A 22,044-nucleotide genomic window follows, 5' to 3' on the forward strand; every position below is an offset into this window, starting at 1 on the left:
TTTTCAGTAGACACGTGCCTCAGTATTAACGAGTAGTTATTTGACCCTGGCCTCGTACTTGGCAAAGAAGCAAGCCAGGAACCACATTCTTAAAATCTAAATATTCTTTGTGTACTAGTGTAATGTTATGCAGAAGATTTCCATGGTGTTAAATCTTCTTAAATTTTTTATTGTTAATAAAATGTAAGTATCTGAATACTTCCGAAGTGCCTGTATTATACTTGGAGAAATACTCTTTCAAATACAGCTCAATTATATTGACCTTTGAAATAAATACCACAGCCCAAGGCAAATCATCCCTTCCAGGGGAGATGGTGTGGGGGTTGGGTTAGGGGGGTCAGCTCTTGAGAAAATAAATGAGGCTTCATTGTTTATTCTCACCATACTGGTTCATGGGGAAGAGGCTTTGCTAACCCAGAGGAAGGGACCATGGGACCCAGCCCCAAACTATGGAGGTCTCTGCAACATCCTGAGCTGCAATACTGACTTTAATCCCTAACAGCAGCCCTGGTACTTGCAAAGAAACTTGGTGAAAAAGATAATACAGCCCTCTTTTGCGTGGTTGGAGACACAACAGCATGTTTCATGCCCTTTCCCAGCCATTGGCCTCAGGACTATGGAGTGCCTTCTGTAGAGATGGGGTGAGGTCAGGTGGCTATCTGAAGAGAAGGCTGGCACTTATCTCCTGCGTATGCATCTGGAGGATTAGCCCCACCAACTGTGTTATGTAGATACAAATATAAAATGTTATAATCTACTACTATTCAGTAACATATGAGAGTGCCATAACTTTGGGGTGATATACATGACATTTAAAACAAATTGTAAAGAATAGATAAGCACTTCCTAAATAATACTTCAATATAGCCTGCTGTTGTACCCTCAGGCAAAAAGCTCTGGTGAAAAGGTGAGCCTTGACATCATGCCATGAATGAAATGCCTGATACTGCACTCTTTAACACAGTTTATTTAATGAATCATCTCAGTCTTTCAAGATTCAAGCAGATTCTTCCTTTAAAATTTCTCTGGACAGCTTCTGAACTTTAGTGGTTAGTGTCATATTGATGTTTCTTTAAATATGCGTTTCTGTTGGGTTACAAATGACCTTTATTAGGAATAAAGAAAGTTGTGGTTGGATAGGAGTTGTTTTTTCTTCTCAGAATGAATTGTATCTTGTATTGCTGTCACTTAAAGAAATTGAGATAAGAGCATAAGAAGCATCATGCTGGGTCAGACCAGTCGTCCATTTAGCCCAGTATTCTGTCTCTGCTGGTGGTAGGAATGGTGCTTTAAAGATATTAGTTTCCCTGCAGTATTATGTAGTAGTGATGCTGTTCTGCTTTTTTTAATCTGTGCTGCCTGAACTTCTGGAAAACCTGCTGTGCCAGTACATATTGCTGCTTATTCTTTAAGAGTATTGGCAGGCTTCGGATTCACAATTTGAAAGCAAAGTATATAAAAAAGCCAACAATTAGCACAGGTGGTTTAAGAAGCTTCATGTTTACTAGCAAGTTTTGGGCACATTTTTCAGCATGTGTGTATCTGAACCATGCTAGGAAGTATGAAAGGCTGAAGATGCTGCAGATGACAAAGATATCACTAGCTTGTATGTAGTGTTGAGCATATATGAACACAATAGCAATTGCACTTGTACAAGCCAATTTAGTATTGCCTCTCCTGGAAAAACAATGATGTGGATACAGTTCTGTTCTGTATTGTTTAGTGAACATAAATGGTTTTCCTACAAATCTTTTGTTGTCATGTGTGTCATCAGTCCATTAGTGTGAGTTTCAGTACTAAAAATAACAGGATATGACTGCTAAATACTGAGGCTTGTTAAAATAGTGACAGTAAATGACCTCTTTCATTTCCACACAAGGTGTATTATGTAGCAGGTCCCATTTGTAAATTAAATCTAATTAAGAGCAAATTGATATACAAAGACCATAATACATTGCTGATCCTCTCCTCTTTATATTTTACATCTGATTAAGAAGGGTTCTCTTTAAGTGAGTAAGTACAACAAGTAAAGGAATCTTGCTGTATTTCTGTAAGATTGTCATCAAAGAGGAAAGAAAAACCTTTAATGTGCAGTTTAGGCTTCTACAAGATTCTGTGAAATACACTAAGCGCATAACTTTCTCTGCAATATGAAGTTTTGGTGAGGGATGCTTGCTTATAATAATAATTTATGTCCATGTTTTGTTTTCATCAGGAGAAACTGAAGCACTTAAAGATACTTTAAACATCAATATCTCACACAGAGATTAAACAGAAACCTTATTTCATGCTTACTGTACGACAGTGCATCTTTAGTAATCCAGTAATGTTCATGTACACATTGGTAAATTTTGATTGAAGTAGAATGAAAGTCCTTTACAATGTTGTTTGCAGTCCTGGTTATAGGACACCTCCAGCTTGCATTGCAATAAGGCTGTCCTGTGGAAAAAATGACTTCACTATAACAGACTTTTACTATGTGCAATCGGTGCTGAGTTGTATTTTGGTTCACTGCAGCACTCATGAACCCTCCTCAGAGAGGTGGCAATAAAATAAAATTATTTAGTTACCCTTACACTGTTGCATATACTACTGTATTTGAGGGGTTTTTGGTCTTTAAAAAAAGATCTTCAGTTACTTACGCATTCCATTAATTGCATCAGTTGGGTGGAACTTACTGAGTTGTTCGAGTATAGTAATAAACAGTGTTTATTGACTAGAAATTGATTTTATCTGATGAATTAAAAGCCATATATTTGATTACTTTAATCAATGCAGTGGTACGCACAGTACACGAAAAACGTGCACAAAAATGCATTCTAGGTTATAAACTGAGGCAGAATGCTGGGATTTGCATGTTTGTTAAATGGTTTCTCACATTTCTGGTTCTCTAGCTGTAGATCATTTGCAAACTTCAAAGCTATATATTTTTCAATAATTTAAGGTTAAAAGATGGGGGGGGTGTCTAATGATATCTTCAGTGAATACATTGGTGAAATGCATGCATGCCCTTATGTTTCTCCTTTAGCAACATATGTTTTATATGACAATGACTTGTGTTGCCTTGTGCCTTTGTTCTTCACAGCATGATAAAAAATTTAGATTAATACAGGGCTAACATATCTTCATTCTATGCAGCATATTTGGCTATTTAGAAAAATAGGATATAGGTTTCAAAGAGCTATCTTTAGCTCTCATACAGCCTTTATAAAAGCTGCCAGGAAAAAATTTTTAGAAAATGATTTCCCATTTTGTATAAATTTTAACACCTGTTAATTGCAGTGGGTTTTTTCCCTTCTCCCCCTGTCACATTAGACACCCTGGTTATCAAAGTGATCGTATCACTATGGTATGTCTCATAATTATGATCAAACTGTTATCTGACATTCCTGAAACATTCTTTTTTTCAATACTTAATACCTTTTATTCCTTGGCCTCATGCATGAATTATGCTGTGTATGTCAAGAGGCTTAAAGTTTGTTTCCATTACATTCTTTCTGAATGGGTCCTGTTGTATCTAGGATTTTTTTTAAAGCCAAGTAGGAATGTTATTGTTGACCTTGACACCAGATAACTGGGCAGACATTATATAGCTATGTTTGAATCCTCACAAAATGTGATGCTAAAGCCAACAGAGTCCTGGCGTGAGACCCTTCTGGACAGCAGAGTTATGGAACTTTTCTTTACAGTAAGTTTCATTCTTCTTCAGCTTTCCTAGTGTAAACCACAGGGGAGCAGCTCCATCATCTTGTAAAAATTTATTGTTCGATTCTTCCTGATATATCAGGTAGGATTTACTGCATTAATCAGAGTTCTGATCTGAAGAATTATTGCATTTTTTCTAAGTGCTCAAGATGTACAGTGCATATGAAGTGCCTTTTATCTTTTGATCTTAGTAACTATCAGTGTATATATGTTTTTCATACTGTGGACCAACATCTTCATCAGATGCAACCGAGCTTATAGAACAGTGCAAAGTATCATTTTCAGTTAAGGTGTTGCAGTTGTTTAAATAACTGAGTGACAGGTTTTCATTGCTGCTGTAGCATTTAGCTCAACAAAATAATTGAAAACAGAAGTATCTTTGCATTTTTTTCCAGCTGATTTCAGCATCTAAATCCTCTCTTCCCCATATCCCTACATATGCACCAACTGGATATAAACCTAATAGATCAATAGTAGGTCTACAAACTGGAGTGGGGTAATCCTCAGAAACACATGGCCTGTTTTATGTAACTTTTAAAATCTCAAAGTTGGCTTAAAATTATTTACTACTTTTTCATTTTTTTTCTAAATTAGCACAACAACAACATTTACAAAATATATGTAAACTAGTTATTTTAATTTTGTTTTATATTGCATCCTGGGATCCTAGAGCTCAGCGTTCTTCCAGGCAGAGATCCCTTGTGCAGAACAAATTACTGCCAAGGTGATTACTAGACAAACTGTTTGTGTAAATCTCTTGTACTATTTTAGAATTGTCTGATGTGAGAATGTGGATGCACTTTGATGTTTAGCTTTTTACAAAGGAGATTTACTTGTTTGAAAGCATATTTTGCTTCAGCATTTTTTTGGAAAGGTAAAAAACTTGCTGGCAAAACTTTTAACAGCCACACACAATCTGAACAGCTGTCTAGATGACCCAGACAGTTGCTACTGTCAGCTGTGAATCTCCTCATGCAAATACCGTTTGGGTTTGCAGGTTAACCCTTTCTAGTTTAATTGTACTAAGAAGTCTTTGAGTTAAATTTCTGGCTTCTGGATTGTTCTTGAGGTAATTGATTGTTACTTAAAAATCAACAGTTACCAATAACATGAAGACGACTAATGGTAACTAAAGAATATTTAATTTTTAAAAAAATATTTACAAAAGGACACCAGGTAGAATGTTACTTTTGTTTTCAAACTCCTGATTTGCAATGGTTGAGTCTTGCTGCTTTAATTTTTTCAGTTGAAGTCATACATCATTTTCCTCTTTAGAAATTCTTGTTCAAATACAAAAAATAAATAAATGCTCATAGTTGTAATCGCATGACTTGACCTAACAAGTTTTATTATAATTTGAAGTTGGAGATTAGGATTGATTTTAATACTATTTTTCCAGATATTTTAATGTATTATGGTATTTCCAAAGATTTAAATATTTTGTAACTTGTGCATTTGTGTAACTTAGAGGCTCAGAATAGCTATATAACTTTTCAATGGGGTGCAATTTGAAATGCAGTTGGAGATTTAACTTTGCTTTAATTGAAAGCACAATTTTATGGAAAGGACTCTAAAGATGTTCTTCAAACTATACTTACTTGTAGTACCCTTATATGGAAAAACGAAATGCTTACTCAAAAAAGTGTAAAGTCCACAATAAATAGTTAACATTTCTTTTAAAATGCATTTTATTGAAATATTTAACTTTTTCCTCTAAAATACTTGTGTAACTACACAAGTAATGATGTATTACTTAGCTCACAGAAATGGGAAAAGATTTTACTAGTAGTCTTAGGTAAATATAAAGGTGTTGCCAAGGGTCAGATGGTGCTTGTTTTTTGTCTTCAGTGTTTACCTCTGCTAAAGAAGCATCCGTACTATCTTGATTGAACTTGTCAACTAACTTTAGCAAGACGCTATAGCCTAGGCATAGTTAGCATAATACAAATGACTGTCATAATTGCTGTTTTTAGAAGGAGCAGCATGTCTGACTGGCTGGCATCTGTTTCTCTCTTTAAGACATAACGTGTTGAAGACAGTTCAATTTTCAAAATGTAGGTAGGACTCTGTTAAACCTTTAGTTTTAGTGGGTTAATTCCTGGCTCATGGAATTAGTAATCTGAGGAGCAATATTGACGCTTGCTGTGGCTTAGAGAGCTGCAGATGCTACCTTATTTCAGATTGAATGGAAATTATAGTAAGCTTTTTTTGGTGTATGCTCTTTCAGAGAGAGCCATGTGACTGTTGTAAGAACACCCTATTTTTCCATGTATTAACTGTCTCACTCCCTGAAAGGTACATCGAAAAATCAGAGAAGATACAGATATGGCACAAGACTCACTACAGTGCCTAGCACAGCTAGCCTCTCTACATGGGCCAATATTTCCTGATGAAGGCTCACAAGTTGATTACCTGGCACACTTCATTGAGGGATTATTGAATACTATCAATGGGTATGTATGCTTGCCCTTTAAATTTAGGTGGCATCTTCTTTTAATCTTTGCTCTGGAGAGGAGTGAAGTGGTGAGCAGGGAGAGCCGGAATAGCTTTTTGCCTTGTGTGTGTTTGGAGTTGTATTATTAAAATGCAGAAAGAATATAAAGTGCATATAAAAGCATCTTTTAGCTTATTTATTGCAGAAAATCCATCAATAAAATATTCCAGCTTCTTGGTGGTATTTCTGAATGATAAAAGAGGTAACTGCTGTTTCCTTTTATAGAATTGAAATAGAGGACTCTGAAGCAGTGGGAATTTCTAGTATTATCAGCAACCTGATAACCGTGTTTCCTCGCAATATTTTAACTGCCATTCCAAGTGAACTTTTCTCTTCATTTGTTAACTGCCTCACACACCTGACCTGTTCTTTTGGGAGAAGTGCTGCACTGGAAGAAGTGGTGAGTACCTGTTCTCAAACTACAGTTGATTTTTGGATAATTTATGACGTTTAATTTTGCCATACTCTGAAAAAGCATACCTTGAGTGAAATGAGACCTTAGCAGATTTATTGTGACTTAGTTGAGCTTGGATATTTGTTACTCATTCTGTGATGTATGTGATTAGCATTGTTTGTTTTGAGAGAGAAGAGAGATTGTTAACGTTTAGATCTTATTCTAATCTCACATGAGAGGAATGTCTGCTAGTCGGAACAACAGAATTAACATTACACATCATTCTATAAATAATTATCTATTTATACTTTAATCAAACTTTAATTAAAATGTTGGCTAAAATACTTGTCAAACTAGCCATCTTAACTTCTTAGTTTCACTAGCAAATATACCTGAATGAGAAATGTTTATAAACAGTTAATGAGATACAGATCTGAAAGATTGGAATGGCTTTGTGAACATATGGGCAAATTAACTTACTGCTGTTGGGGTTTCTGAAGCTTGAACTTCTGTTTAAATGAATGCAGCTATTATGTTTCCTATCACTGACCCTGTACTATTTTAGTGGCCATTTTTAAGTATGCTGTAATAGTTGACGCAGTTCAGGTGACATTTTAATGTATCTGGCTGGTCAGGCAACCAAGAGGCTTTTTTTTCTGCTCTTGTTTACTGCAGAGGTGTCAAACTCACCTGGCCCTGTGCACCAGATGAGTGGCACAGGGCCAGTCCGTGGGCCAAATTAGGCCTGCAGACTAGCCCCGTGCACTGGATACATTACCTGGAGCTGATCTGCTACAGTTGTGTTCTGGCACCAGGTGAAGGGGGCCGGTCAGGCAGCACATCAGTGTGTTAGAAACCGTGTCTTGACTGCTACTCCATTAGGCCACAGCATTATCTAGGTGAGGAACTCAATCTTTCTGAGGCTCTCTATTCCCTAATCTCTAAAATGAAGGTGATATTTGCATATCTGACTGACTGCAGAAATCTTAAATACTGCATTTTCTCAGATTTCACCTGTGCTTCACTTTGCATACTGTATAACAGCACAGGGAAACTAGATGCAGTTGATGCTTGTGCTGCTGACAGGCTTGGCTACCTGCCTAACTCTGTGCAAATGATAAGCATGTCATGCAACAGTGAACCTTTTGGAGAAAAGATGAGGGTATAGTATCAAACAATACAAAGTCACTAATTTTTTGTTCCACAAGTATCCTCATCCCACAGGGGGATGCTTGAATTCAGCTTACATATTCTGATCTGGTGCTTAGTATACACAGGAGTTGAACACTCCATTTCTCAATAACAAGCAGCAGTAAATTCTCAGTTTGTACCAGTTCTTGCCTCAAACTCCTGCCTTCTTGGAAGGAGACTAAGTAACCTCTTACGCCAATGACCTGGGTTACCCAGAGTGCATGAATCATTGGCAGCCTGACCGGATTACAGAATTGCTTCAGGAAAATTCTGTCAAAGTATTCCCCTTAAATTTTGTCTCGTGAAGCAGCATCAGGAAGAGAGACCGCAAGAAATTTTAAACATGAAGTAACACATTGCCATCAGGTGAAAAGGAAAGGCAGTATATTATAGAGGTTTGCTGATATCCATGACAGCAGGAGGCTGCAGGCACCTAGATCTTAGAAGTGTTCAGTTTTTATTTGGTGAAAAAGCATACTTTCTAGGAAAACTTCTCTGTTTTTGAAATACTTTGTTGTAGAACTTAGGGTAGAACAGATGCTGCATTTGTGCTTCAGTCAAAATAAATGTTCATACCTTTTGTCATGCCACAAATGCCCCAAAATTGTGGCCGCTTCATAGGTGGTATCAATTTGTGCCACTCTGTTGCAGCAGATGTGTGTTAAGTTTATGGTGGGAAAGTGTGGTCAGTCCAGAGCTGCTCATGCTCTCCAGTCACCCCCAGGACTTCCTATACAGGATTAGCCCCCTCAAGCCCCAGGAGCACCAGCCTGGCTTTCCCTGCTTATAAAGATACACCTTGGAAATGTTCTAGGATGTTCCCTGTCCACATTTGCAGAGGCATACCCCAGAGATTGCACAGGGCATGTCTCTGCAAGTGGGGAACCCTGGCTTTCCTCTTTTGTAGAGAAGTGCCCTAGGGGACTCTTCAAGGTGTATCTCTAAGTATGGGACATGTCATCTGTTGTTCTGCAGGATTGGGCCCCTGCCTGTTGTGGGACAATGGGCAACATGTTTTGCCCAATGAAGCACATTGGACACATCATGCCACAGCCAGTCTGCTTCATTTGGTGATGTCTGTTCATACTTTTACAAGTGCTGACTGCTTCCAATAGAGGAATGTCACTACCAGTTTGGAGTTTGTTTTGGTACAGCATGTTTACAAATGTGCAATATCTGTGGCTACATATTGTAATATTCTTATGCATATCCTAATATTCGGTATTTGTGCCTGCATGTCCAGTATTCGTATGCAGGTAGTCAACCTGAATAGACAGGACTGTGCCTTCAGAATTCTGTAGGTGTGAGGTTGGGAAATGTGTCACTAACAGAGTCCTAATAGCCATTTATCTATCAGAAAAGGGAAATAAGTTTAGTGCCAGGTAGGCAAAGCCCTAGTGCTAGGGGACCCTTGCAAAAATTATTCTACACCTATGAACTTGTGTTTCTTGCAGTGGTTATTTTTGTGTTGGCATTCAGTGTTGAGATTCAGTGAGTAAGTTTCAGGCCCTAGTAGATAATTCAGTTTATTATAATAAAGTCTCTAAAGAGCTATGTCCTGGCTTTAGCAGCGTATTGGCATAATGTCCCAGGAACTTTTTCAGCATACCAAAAATGCTATGGGTTGTCATTTTAATCAAGCAAATATTTGATTTTATTGAAGACTTGTGTGTGGAAATCAATTTGCTCTGTTTACAAAAAAACCCAGAATCCAGCCGAATAAATCTTTACTATGGCTTCTGTTTAGAATGAAAAGTTAGATGGATTTAGGTGCTTTCTTTTACTCAGTGACTATTAAGAGACCCATTAAAAAAACCCAAACCCTACAAACTAATTAGAGGGAAATAATCTACTCCAAGCAATAATTAGAAAGTAGCAGCAGGGACACCAGTCCATCTACAAACATTACTTTTTTGTGGATGACACTTTTGACAGTAAAAAAAATCTCTGCCAGTGTCCAAATGTAGAAGTTTGTGTGGAGGATAGGAAGAAGGAGCAGTGGAACTTGAAAAGCAACTTGGTTGGGAAGAGACGGAGAGAACAGTTTTTACATGTTGTACAATGATAAAGGAGAAATGGCTTGGAAGAAGTGTATGTATATATTAAAAGGTTGTGAAGGTGGAGAAGTGAAAAGAATAGGAAAGAAAGCTAATGCAAGGGAAACCAAACTTTATAAATGCATAGTGATGACTTCAATAACCAATGCTTCTTAACTATTTTCTTTTAAAAGGGATGGGATAAACTGTTTTGTGGGAAGAGAAATTTGTTGAGGACCAGCCCCAGGCTCAGGCTATGACTGGCTATGGAATCAAAGAAGCCGAAAGGCTTGAAGTAACATTAAGAAATCAACTAGACCATCCACCCTATACAGATCCAGGATCCAGTTTAACTAGACCACTGGTTTTTAAATTTTTTAAAGTCATAAAACCCTTTAATATCACTGCTTCTGCTGCAGAATCCTTGCCACTACCTAAAGAGAGGTTGCAGAGCCAGGTGAGCCAACCTGATAGTGGTGGCACACTGCCTCGCAGCCTATTCAGCCATTACCCAGAACCCCCAACCTCTAAAACTAGTTGAAAAACACTCAACTAGACCATACCTTAATGGAAGCTTTTTTTTTTTTTTTTTTTAATGTAGTCTCAAAAATGTCCCAAGTAGCCTATTCCAGTACTTCACTGCTCTTATTCCAAAAGGGATTTTTTTCCTAATATCTAACACTTTTTTCCTTTTCTGCAAATTAAGACTGTTTTGTGTTCTTGTTGTGGTGTTTTGTTTTTCTTGTCCTGCCTGCAGTGGACACAGGGAACATTTAAGTACCATCTTCTCCAGAAGAACCTTTAATGCTGTGCAGTGCTTGTTTATTAGGTTCCTTCCCCTTGCTGTCTCTTTCTAGAGAATACAGATCTGGTTTCTACAGCCTTTCCTCACGGGTCCTGTTGTCCAAACCTTTCATCTTCCTCGCTGCTCTCTTCTGGATGCACTGCAGCTTGACTGTCTTTCTTCATGTGTTGACCAAAACTGGAGACACTCTTCTGCCAGAGGCCTCCCCAGTGCTAACCAGAGCAAAATAATTGCTTTCTGTATCTGATGTCTCACTCCCTTTAATATATCCCAGTATGACTTCAACCTTCTTTTAATGGCACTGGGTTGTTTATTCCTATATAGCTTGTGCCTCGCTTTAATCACTAGCTACTTTTTTTCCTGCCTAGCCAGTTATTCAACATTTTTAAACTGCATTTGATTTCTCCTTCCTAAGAGAAGCACTACGTATTTCTTTTCACTGCATTTCATCTTGTTGATTTTGGACTATTTTCTCCAATTTTTCAAGATTGTTTTGATTTCTGATCCTGCCATGCAGTTTGGTTGTATTCCCTACTCATTTGTTCACAAAATTTGTGCGTACCCTTGCCCATTGTCCAAATAGCTAATGAAAACATTGCCTAAAATCAAAACCAGGTCAGAGCCATAAAAAAGGTTGTGAGGGAAATGCCCTCACATTTGACAGCAATGCAAAAGCTACACGTTGACTGCAGGTTGTGATGATTGTGTTAAGGCCATGATTACATATGAGAATATAATTTAGGATGGTGTCAAAAGATTTAGTAAAGATACGCTTCCCCGTTATCTTGTCGGCTAGTTATTTTATCAGAAAAGAAAATTAGACTTTTTAAAATATGATTTGTTCTCGATAAGTCCATGTTGGCTGTTTAATACCATATGATCCTGTAGGTGATTATAGCTTGATTGTTTAATAATTTATTCCAGTATCTTTCCAGGTATTAAGCTATTTTTCCCAGGTCCTCTTATATAAAGATACGCTATGCTGTCTAGCTTCTATTTTTTTGTATTAAATAATATTTTCCATGCTCCTGGTCTTGTTTTCCTCTATTCTTGATTTTTTCCCCTTTGATAGTTGAGTGTTTCTTGTTTTCAAAAAAAAAAAAAAAAAGAAGAAGTTCAATTTACAGAGAACGATGCTTTAAAACTGTCTGTAAAATATTTGTTTCCAAAATGGTGGCAGAATTCCGGCTTAGTCCTTTTGCCAGTTCTTTCTTCCCCACCCCTCCCTTCCTTTGCTTGCATTTCCATCTCAAAGAGGTCCTTTGCTGTTAGATCTTACAAGGTCATTAGGCACTTATCTGGAGCAGACTTAAAGCCTTAGGTTGGGTACAGATGTTCAGGGAGATTAGGGGGAGGTTAGATCACATTAAAAATAGCCACCTGATCTAACTTAGTTTGCCCAGGTGCATACTTTGCATTAGTTAGGTGGATCTGTGCATGAACTGTATAGAAGTTCAGGACAGTTAGATCGGTCTAAAAATGGCTGACCCAATCTAAGCTAAGTGTACCTCAGAGGAAGACTTACTTAGCTGAGGTCGGGTGAGACTGATCTAACTGAACTTCTGTACAGTTCCCAGTACAGCCCCAGGGCTAGGAAAGCCCAGCTGCTGGCCACACCCTGGGGCTGCACTTTTCCTACCCTACTCTGGCACCAGTCTATTCTTGGACACACACACCCCCCTCCCCCCACCCCAGTCCATCTCCTCCCATCCCAGAACAGACAACCCCATCATGGACCAACCAACCCCCCTCCCTCACTCACCAAGCACCCACATTCGTGCAAGCCACTCCCCATGCTGGTTTTATCAGGGTTAGCCGATGCTGGGAGCTGAACAAATCAGGGTGTGGAGAGGGGCAGGAGGGATGGGAGTGTTCACTGGGGAGGGGTTGTTTGTCTGAGGGTGGTGGGTCAGGGGGCTAAAAATAGCCCCTGACCCCAGGGTGTGGGGGAGAGAGCCTCCCCAAACTCCCTGCAGACCCCACAAGGTTCCCATATCCTGCCAAACCCTCCCAGACCCCAGCAACTCCACGGACCCTGCCTGCCCTCCCCTTTAGATCGAGTGGCTATTTTTAATGCAGTCTAACCTCTTTGAATGTCTGTACATAGCCTTAGTCATCTCAATGTGTTATTTTATCAAGGCACAATTTTGGTCTCATTTAATACAAGCTTACTGCTCAAGCCTATTGGATGCAGAATGTTTTTTTTTCTGATTTAGACCTTGGCAGAGTGGCTGTATGAGATTATACACATTTTATAGCCCACTTGTAAATTCAGCCTTGAAATACTCAAGATTTAGGCCAACAATGTTAAGAGAACTTTTTTTTTTAATTCGGGAAAGAGGCTTCTTAGTCATTCTGCCAGCTAGAAATTTGTTTCCTTCTATTGAAAGGCATCTTACTCTTTTCCATCTCTGCATGGCACTTATGAATAATTAGAAATGACACTTGGGTATTTTGAGTGTTTACTTTTTGAGGTGTGTACACATTACATGCACTTACAGTTGGCTAATATGCACTTATGGCTCTGCAGCTGGCAGCCTGTGAGGATCAGCCCCCAGGATCTTTCCCCAGGTACCGCTCTGCCCTCCTCCCCCACCCAGTTGCTCCAACTGGAAGAGCAGCCAGTCTCCAGGCTCCCCTTCCCTTTTTTGATTTTGGCTGCCAGCCCCTGGGGGTGCAGCAGTGCAGAGTGGCACAGCTGAGGAGCTGAGAGTGAGCCTGGAGCCACATGGGCATATGTTGTAGGAATGAGGGGTAGAGCCTGCTTGGATGTGTGGTGCAGCAGCTGGAGAGGAGGGCGCAGGCATGCTGTACAGTGGTGGGGAAGGTATGGGTTAATGATGCAGCAGTGAAGGGGAGGTGAGGGGCACACAGGAGTGTGATGTAGCCCAAAGGGCTTCCAGCCACAAAAGTTTGATAGCCTTGTTTTAAGGTGTAATCCTTTTATGTTTTTAATTTGCAAGGTTGAGGCCTTGCTGTGCTTATATGTAATGGGGATTTTAATTTAGGTGCCTAGGCTTCAACACCTGTGCTCTAAACATCTTGGCCTCAATAATAAGCCTTTTAAGCATATAATTTCAGAAAAGGTTTTTGTTGTTCAAACATCAGGTGTAGGGAGCAGTTTTCTAAAAACTTATTAGATCATTTCAATTTAATTACATTCGTATCTCTTTCATAGTAATTGCAACTGAATTCAACTTGCTAAAGAAAACACACAGCATATCTGTTAAAATTTCATGTGGTAGGTCTTGTTCACATGCTTGCAGGTAAACTGACTGTGAGATTTGGGGTCAGGAAGGAGTATGCCTAGCCCTCCTTCCAGGTCAGTTTGGCAAGAATTATTTGAGGGGTTTTTGCATTTTTTGGAGTATGGAAGCTGGTCCAAATGAACTCCTAGCCAAGATTCTGGCGGTACCCTCATTTCTCATTCTGTTCTGCAGCGTATTGCAGGGGGTGTGTATGTATGGCTGTGTTCAGTGGTTGGCGGGAGTCAAATCAAGGACCCTTCCAGTTCTATGTTCCTACTGCTGCTTTGTTTGGTCTTAGTTTTCAATTTGACACTAGCCCTTTTTTTTTCTCCTCTCTCAGCTTGACAAAGATGACATGGTATACATGGAAGCATATGATAAATTGCTGGAGTCCTGGCTTACTTTGGTACAAGATGACAAACATTTCCATAAAGGCTTCTTTACCCAACATGCTGTTCAGGTTTTTAACTCTTATATTCAGTGCCACCTAGCTGCTCCCGATGGTACAAGGAATTTGGTAAGCTCTTAACCTAAGTTCTTTTGGGGGCAAAATGAGTAATCTGTTAGGTTAAGTACAGACAGTCAAAAAGCCCAAGGCTAAATTGATTCAATCTTTGCAGTTTAATTTAAGCTATGTAGATTGCACTGATAAGCAAGTGAACAGACATTCACTTTTGATTCCAGAAACACAGCCACATGCCTGCAGTGGCCCAGGCCAGAAGCAGGGGGCACTAGAACACGCCTCCCTGCTCAGCTGGAGCAGACAGCTTGGACCAAAGCTAGCCCACCCACCCTTTGATGGGGGGTTTGCAGAGGAGGTGCAAAGCATCCTGACATGTTGGGGGGCTCTGGGTTAACTTGAATCTGGAGGGGATCAGGGACCGAAGTTCAATAAATTAATTTAATCTAACTCAGTTAAGTTTGATACTACATCCTTCTAATCCTTCTAGGTTTATCTTAAACTGGTTTCAGCCATTTGGAAAGTGGTTCATGTGCACTGAACTTCTGTTGTGTTACAGATTTGAACTGATTTCCAGTCACTTATACTGATTTACGTGGAATTTCTGTCTCTAGCCCAAGTATATACATAAATAAACATTGCTTTAATATATTATACTTAATTAGCTTTGACAGAACTGACACAGAATTTTAATTCAATTAGTTAGCAGTAGCATCAGGCGTGAGGGGAGGGAACTTGTATCTTGCTGTGTTTTCATAAGGAAAATCTTTTTCCCAGCCTGTTTGCTTATCTTGAAAAGAAAGGAAGGGGACTGGGTGAAGAATGCATTTAAAAATTAAAGCTGTGCAAAACAGCACCATTTCATTTCGACTTCCGCTCTGAAGTGACAGTGTTTCATTTTGCTGTTTCAAACCACGGTTCCGTTTCGTTTAGTTGAAACTGTTTCATTGTTCTGATGCATTTTGACGTTTCGCCCATTGGCTATAATGGGGAATCATGAAAATGCCTATAACTTAGTCATTTCTTGCATGATTTGGATAAAAATTGCAGGGATGGTAGCCCCTTCTGAGGGCATGAATCCTGTCAAGCTCAGGGGCTTCTGGGAAACTGCACCTCAAACTGTTTAAAGCAAAACTCTTATCATTGCCAGCAGCAGCAGCCTGCTGTCATCCTGTGCTCCCCAGAAGGGCTGTGGGGCTGTGCTGGACTCTTCCTGGTGGGGCGCAGGCCCCCAGATGTGTGCACAGGATGGCAGCATGCTGCTGCTGCCGGCTGAGGCCAGCGTCAGCACCCGAGTCTGCTTGGTGCAGCCCGTGCTGAGCGCCAGGAAGAACTCAGTGCTGGTGCTGGCCTGGGCTGGTGGCAGCAGCACCATGTTGTCATCCTGCACGCAGTTCCGGGGACCCAGGCCCCTGGGAAGAGTCTGGTACAGCCCCTCAGCCCTTCCAGGGGGCGCAGGCCCCCGAATCTGCATGTGGGATGACAGCAGGCTGCTGCTGCCGGCTGGGACCAGTGGCAGCACCAGTCTTCCTGGCACTCAGCATGGGCTGCACCAAGAGCTGGTCGCAGCCAGCAGCAGCAGCCTGCTGTCATCCTTCACGTACATCTGGGGGTCCGTGTCCCTCAGGAGGAGTCTGGCACAGTTCTGCAGCCTTCCCAGGGGGTGCAGGCCCCTGGATCTGCGCGCAGGGTTTCAGCAGGCTGCTGCTGCCAGCTGGAGAAATAGCCCAGAGCCCCCCTCGTCTCCAGTTGGCAATGGCAGCCTACTGTCATCCCACGTCATCCGGGGGCCTTCGCCCCCTGGGAAGAGCTGGGGGAAGCAATCAGAGAGCTGGGGAATCGAACAGGAAGCTAGATGTCAATATCAGAGAAGTCTTTCTCCCCCTTCTTCCCCCTCTGTCTCCTTAGTTTCTGTTTAGCTGCAAGCAAGATCGACCCTCATTTTGTTTCAAAGCTTTTTCAAAGCCTTTTGTTTCATTTTGATTTCACTGTTTTGAGCTTGAAACTCATCAAAACAGCTTCGAAACAAAACACCCAGCGAAATTTCACACGGCCCTATTAAAAATGTGATCTATTTAATTATATAATAGACCTCAAGTTCAAATTTTACTTGCATCCTTTGTTACTTCTTTGGTTTCAGTCACTAAACAGTTTACTAGGACCAAAATTCTTCAGTGAAATTCTGACTTTAATGCGACTGCTAATGCTCTTTGTGTATTAACTGCAAATTCTAATTCACTGTGCCCTTTTGTTGCGTAACAAACATATATAATCTTGTCAGATGTGGCGGGATTGGATTCAAACTAGGAGAAAATGTGGTGTTGTTTAATCTATTCTTTTGGATAACATGGTGTAAACCAAGGTCTATACTGACTTTGTGGCTCAGTGACTAAGGCACTTTTAAGGGTGGGGGGAGCCTCTTTTTCAACATTATACTACAACAGATTCTGAAATAGAAAGTTGGAAATAAATGTTGAGCATGTTAATGACTGTCCAGTTTTTGTTGCATCAACAATATCTAACTTGATAGTATGCAAGGTACTGAGAGACTTCAACTCTGAAAAGTACCATGTAAAACCTAACTCTCATCTTTTAGATAGGTAACAGGTGGTAATAAGAATGCCAAAGTAGAGAAAAACATTTCAAGAGACCCTTGAATTCATATCATGCAGTCTTGACATAACTTGTATACACAGGTTAATACATGTCCTTCTGTGAGATAAGTCATTTATCCCATGGGTAACCTTGTAAAAGCCACAGCTGGCATTTCAGAATGCTTCTTGTTCAATATCAAAGCAGTGCCTGGAACTTTCAAATAGAGAAGCACTCTTCATTAAGCAGCTGCAGCTTTGAAGTTGCCAAAAGAGAATTATTTGCTGGTTTAGATAAAGAAAGGAGGGGCTTGAAAGCACTTTGGGAGGAATTAAGGTTTGGATTCAACATCCCAGTCCCTTTATAGAAAACTGCAAAAAGTTAGCTATTCCTTTCTAATCCAGTAACGCAGTTTCATATTTAACTTATGAATTCCTTATGTATTCCCTTCCATGATCTTAATGAGAAAAATATTTATTTTTCTTCCTTTAAACTTTGAAATTAATTTTCTTAGCATTGTAGCATGCCTGTTTGTGGAAATAAGTTACGATATTCGATTGATTTCATAGTATTGCCAACATACATTTAAAAAAATTAAGAGTGATTGAAATCATGAAATCTAAAATAAAAATTTAAGTGTTTGTTTGGGTTTTTTTGCCTTCTAGGTTTTGAGCCCTTAGTGTTCAGTTTTCCAAGCTTTTCTGTGCAAACAATAAGGTCTAGAAACTTTTCCCCCTTTTAATAAGAGCTTAGATTCTCAGCAATCACAAGACTCCAGAAGCTGGGTTTTCAGAAATACCATAAATGGAATAATTCACAGTAAAATATCAAGAACTGGCAACATTTTTCATGCAGTGCCTCATGAATGGAGGTGGCTAGTAAAATTTCCAGCTTAAGGTTTGTATAGTATAGAGCAAGGGCGGGCAAAATGGCAGATCTAGCCAGCAGCCAGACTCCATTTCCTAGCAGCCCCTGCCTGCATGGCTGTGGCTGGTCACCATGGAGACCCCAGCTGCAGCTATGCTGCAATAGTGCAAGGCTGCAGTTGCCATGAAGGCTGGCCCCAGCCTCACTGACAGGGCGCACGGCAGAGCTGGGCAGGGCAGGGGGCTGCTCCGGAGCCTCTGGGATCTTGCAGCGGAGGTAGCTTGGTTGGGGCCAGGGCAGAGCCACAATCTGCAGCCTGCACGCTCTGGACAGGGACGTGCAGGCAGCAAGTCGGGGCTGTACCCTGGCTTGGGACCACACTGTCATTGCTGTAAGGAGCTGGGTCAGAGCTGCAATCTGCAGCCTGGACGTCCTGGGCAGGGACGTGCAGGCTGCAGATCGTAGCTCTGTCCCGGCTCCTTGCAGTGGTGACAGCCTGGTTTGGAGCAGGGACAGAGCTGTGATCCACTGCCTGAATGCCCCTGCCCAGGGCATGCAGGCTGCAGATCACAGCTCTGCCCTGGCCCCAACCAAGCTTCCCCCAGCACAAGATCCCAGAGGCTCTGGAGCAGCCCCCTGCCCTGCCCTGCCCAGCTCTGCCGTGCGCCCTGTCAGTGAGGCTGGGGCCAGCCTTCATGGCAACTGCAGCCTTGCACTATTGCAGCATACATGCGGCTGGGGTCTCCATGGTGACCAGCCACAGCCATGCAGGCAGGGACTGCTGGGAAATGGAGTCTGCTACTGGCTGGATCTGGCCCACCCCAGTACAGAATATAGTTTTAGCTCTTGTAGCCCTTCTTTGCTTGACTTAGACTGAATGGTTACACTGGCTGTCAGTCACAAATTGTATTTATAAACCATCCTAAAGACTGAACTATTTTTTTTATCTCTGAGAAGCAATACTCCTTAACAGGGTTTAAAACAGAGGAATGTGAAGAAGTCAGTTTGCTTCTGTCAAGCTATTCCTTTTATATAGATTAACAGCTTCAGTTTTTCAGGAGTATGGGTCCTTTCTCAAACAATGCAGTTTCTCAAGTTGAAAGAGATCTGAAGTTAAAATGAACATGTTTTGTTCAGTGAATTTGGGACTTGGATGGAGTTTTTATATTGTATATTGGAGTACATATTTTATTAATTTAGCAATTCTTCTCTTAATTATTTGACACACATCCTGGGATATAGGATGTCTAAGGACATAGGCAGGCAAGGTTTTTTGGGTAAATCCGATATCTTTTATGAGACGAACTCAAATATCTAATAAAGATATTGGTGCATTTAAATTGTTTCTACTTGTGGCCTTTCTCCTAAAACAACTTTAAAATAAATAACAGAAAAGAGATTTTTAATGGTATTCCTAACAAGATTGAAACGGGTACAATGCTAATTGATTACTTCTAACTTCTTTAAAATGAAACCAGACTGCCAATGGTGTAGCCTCTCGTGAGGAAGAAGAAATAAGCGAGCTGCAGGAAGATGACAGAGACCAGTTTTCTGACCAGCTGGCAAGTGTTGGCATGCTGGGAAGAATTGCTGCAGAACACTGTATACCTCTTCTTACAAGGTACAGAGTAATTAATAAAACTCTTATACTTTTGCTTAAATAATCTGATTAAAGTCTCGTGTTAAGCAAAATTTTTGTTTAGTTAAGCGGCTGCATTAATTTTGTTATTGTCTTTTCTCAGTTTATTAGAAGACCGAGTGACGAGGCTCCATGGTCAGTTACAAAGGCATCAGCAGCAGTTACTTGCCTCACCAGGATCAGGCTCAATTGACAATAAAGTGCTTGATGACCTGTATGAGGATATCCATTGGCTTATTTTAGTCACAGGTTAGTAGTAAGTTTTAAACACAAAACATTTGTATACAGCTCCTGAAATTACAGTTCCTCAACCAGACCTGCCTGCATGTCCATCAGCCTGTATAGCCAATCCTTGTAATTGAGTATATGGTCATTATGGTTTTTTATGGTTATTTTTCATTGCATGTATTCTTTTCACACTAGAACAAATGAATGTATTCTTTGTGCTGTAGCAGGACAGATAACTTTTTCATTGTGTCTTATTTCCTTTATGTTAACGGTCATGGGGGTATTTTTTCTTAAAGTTATGCTAAGCAACCTTTTAACAGAAGATGCTATATGTTTTTTGTTAACTTCTGTTTTTATCATATGTTTTTGACTGATTCATTCTGAAAAATATTCAGCTAAAATACTCAACTAGTTGTTAGCATTAAAAAACCCAGGAACTGAGACTGCTTGTGGGTATGTGAATGCAAAGGATTTGGTATGGCTACATAACTCATGAATGACAAAAACCTGAGCAAGTTATGCTGGGCAACCTATATAGAGTTCCAGTGAAATATTGATGCAACTAAAATGGCATCTGCATCGTGCCTGATGCTAAGTAGGTTTGTACATTTTTACTCTCATTAGTGTTGTCTTTCATAACTGTTCATGAATCCAAATTGCTTTACTTACTCTGCCTATGTCCCAGTGGCAGAAATAATGACATAAAAGCATATTTAAAAAAAAACAGGGTTTTATCATTTTAAATATTTTATCTCTTATAATCCCAGCTCTTGATACAAGTGTATTGATACTACTTGTGTAACCATACATTAATCCCATGGGATTAAGTGTGTATCTCTAGCTCTGATGGGTATGATATGAAACTCAAACTGTGATAAAACCAGGAGTGAATATGCTTTTTCCTGGACAACAGGTAAGTGCTTTAAAATGCCTTTGTCTACGTGATGTACATTTGCAAAAGAAATAAGGAAACACTGGTTGTTCCTAGTTTGTTTGCTGTGCTTTTAAAAACTGCTTACAGGCGTAGAAAGTTAGCAATACAGAAATTCCAACTGTGGATTAACAGGTGGAATGGAGATGAATTATAGCTGTAAAATCACATTTTTCACAAGAAGAAAGCTGAACAAAGCAAGCAATTTAGTCATATATAAAGTCTGACTCCTCTGTAGACATCAGCTATAGCATCTGCTGCTGAATGGGGCACTATTTCTATATTTTATTTGGTCATTACTCTTTCAGCCTGGTTTCTTGTTTATAATTTTAGGGCTGCTGCTTCCATTTACACACAGAAAATTGAAGTGTATAATTAATATTAAGGTACTTACTAAGTTAATGTTAGGGTTTATATAGATTTTTATTATGTCAGTGACTTGGAATGTCTGCTATAAAGCCAGAAAAGAATCCAACAAAAACTTAACCTAGGTTAGTGAACTTTTGTTGACTGACCTTCTATATCTCTTAAGGCTACCTCTTAGCTAATGATACTCAGGGAGAGACTCCGTTAATACCTCCAGAAGTAATGGAATATTCCATTAAGCATTCAACTGAGGTTGACATCAATACAACACTTCAAATTTTGGGATCTCCAGGAGAAAAGGCCTCTTCCATCCCAGGGTACAACAGAACCGATTCTGTCATTAGGTAAGAATACATTACAGTCTGTTAGCATAAATTATCCCACAAATTTACATAGACAGAAACAAATCTTGAATATTGATGGCTTCAGATGTAGAAAGGAGAGTAGATGTATTAACACTGGAACGGAAAAGAGATTTATTTTGCATGAAATTTAGAACGGGTAGTGGTTTATCAGACTGGTTGTAACAAATGGATTGTAAGGAATGCTATAGAAGGGGTAAAAAGGTGGGAGGAATTGTAAGATAAAATAAATAAGATTGTTTTATGATAAAATTTGAAGCTAAAGGCAATTCAGTGGTGTAGAAAAGTTTTGTTTTGGAAACAAAAAATGGAGCAACACAAGCACGAGTGAAACTTGGAGTGCCAGAGTTGGAGAGCTGAAGTCAGTGGATGGGTAAATAGAGAATCATGAGGAAGAGACCAGACAAATGATTGGAGAGAGAGAGACGCAGCAGATTAGATTTCAGCAGAGATGGGTGGATTTTGGTGCTACAAGTGCCTTTGCTAGCAAATACGAAGTTCCAATACAAATGTTTTCTTTCCTTGAATTATCATAGTGTATGAGAATAAAGCTTGTTTGAAGTGTGATGATAGAATTGTGTAACTGAATTAACTGTGTAATCCCTTCTATAGAACAGCAACAAAACAAGTAGTTTCCAAATTATAAAATGGGCTTCTCTAACAAGAATTACCAGTACTTGTGATCACTGCAAGAGTAGCTCAATTGGCCCTGAGTGCAGAAAGAGT

General features: G+C 39.9%; 1 protein-coding gene across 6 annotated transcripts in view; it reads left to right on the forward strand.

The window, feature by feature from the left end:
• XPO4 (exportin 4) overlaps positions 1 to 22,044 on the forward strand; it is a 130,889-nt gene that overhangs the window by 77,899 nt on the left and 30,946 nt on the right. For 4 of the 6 annotated variants that reach the window (XR_003092584.1, XM_006017628.3, XM_025196629.1 and 1 more), the window contains 7 exons: positions 3,576 to 3,688; positions 6,001 to 6,158; positions 6,425 to 6,599; positions 14,214 to 14,390; positions 19,271 to 19,413; positions 19,535 to 19,680; positions 21,123 to 21,300. Coding sequence is in view for 5 of the 6 variants with exons in the window: in XM_006017628.3 (XP_006017690.1) it covers positions 3,576 to 3,688; positions 6,001 to 6,158; positions 6,425 to 6,599; positions 14,214 to 14,390; positions 19,271 to 19,413; positions 19,535 to 19,680; positions 21,123 to 21,300 (1,090 nt within the window). In the remaining variant the exon portion in view is untranslated. The remainder of the gene's footprint in view (positions 1 to 3,575; positions 3,689 to 6,000; positions 6,159 to 6,424; positions 6,600 to 14,213; positions 14,391 to 19,270; positions 19,414 to 19,534; positions 19,681 to 21,122; positions 21,301 to 22,044) is intronic. The other 2 variants (XM_025196630.1, XM_025196631.1) reach the window with 1 other exon arrangement.

Source organism: Alligator sinensis, unplaced genomic scaffold (genome assembly GCF_000455745.1).
Source record: "Alligator sinensis unplaced genomic scaffold, ASM45574v1 scaffold777_1, whole genome shotgun sequence".
Lineage (NCBI taxonomy): Eukaryota > Metazoa > Chordata > Crocodylia > Alligatoridae > Alligator > Alligator sinensis.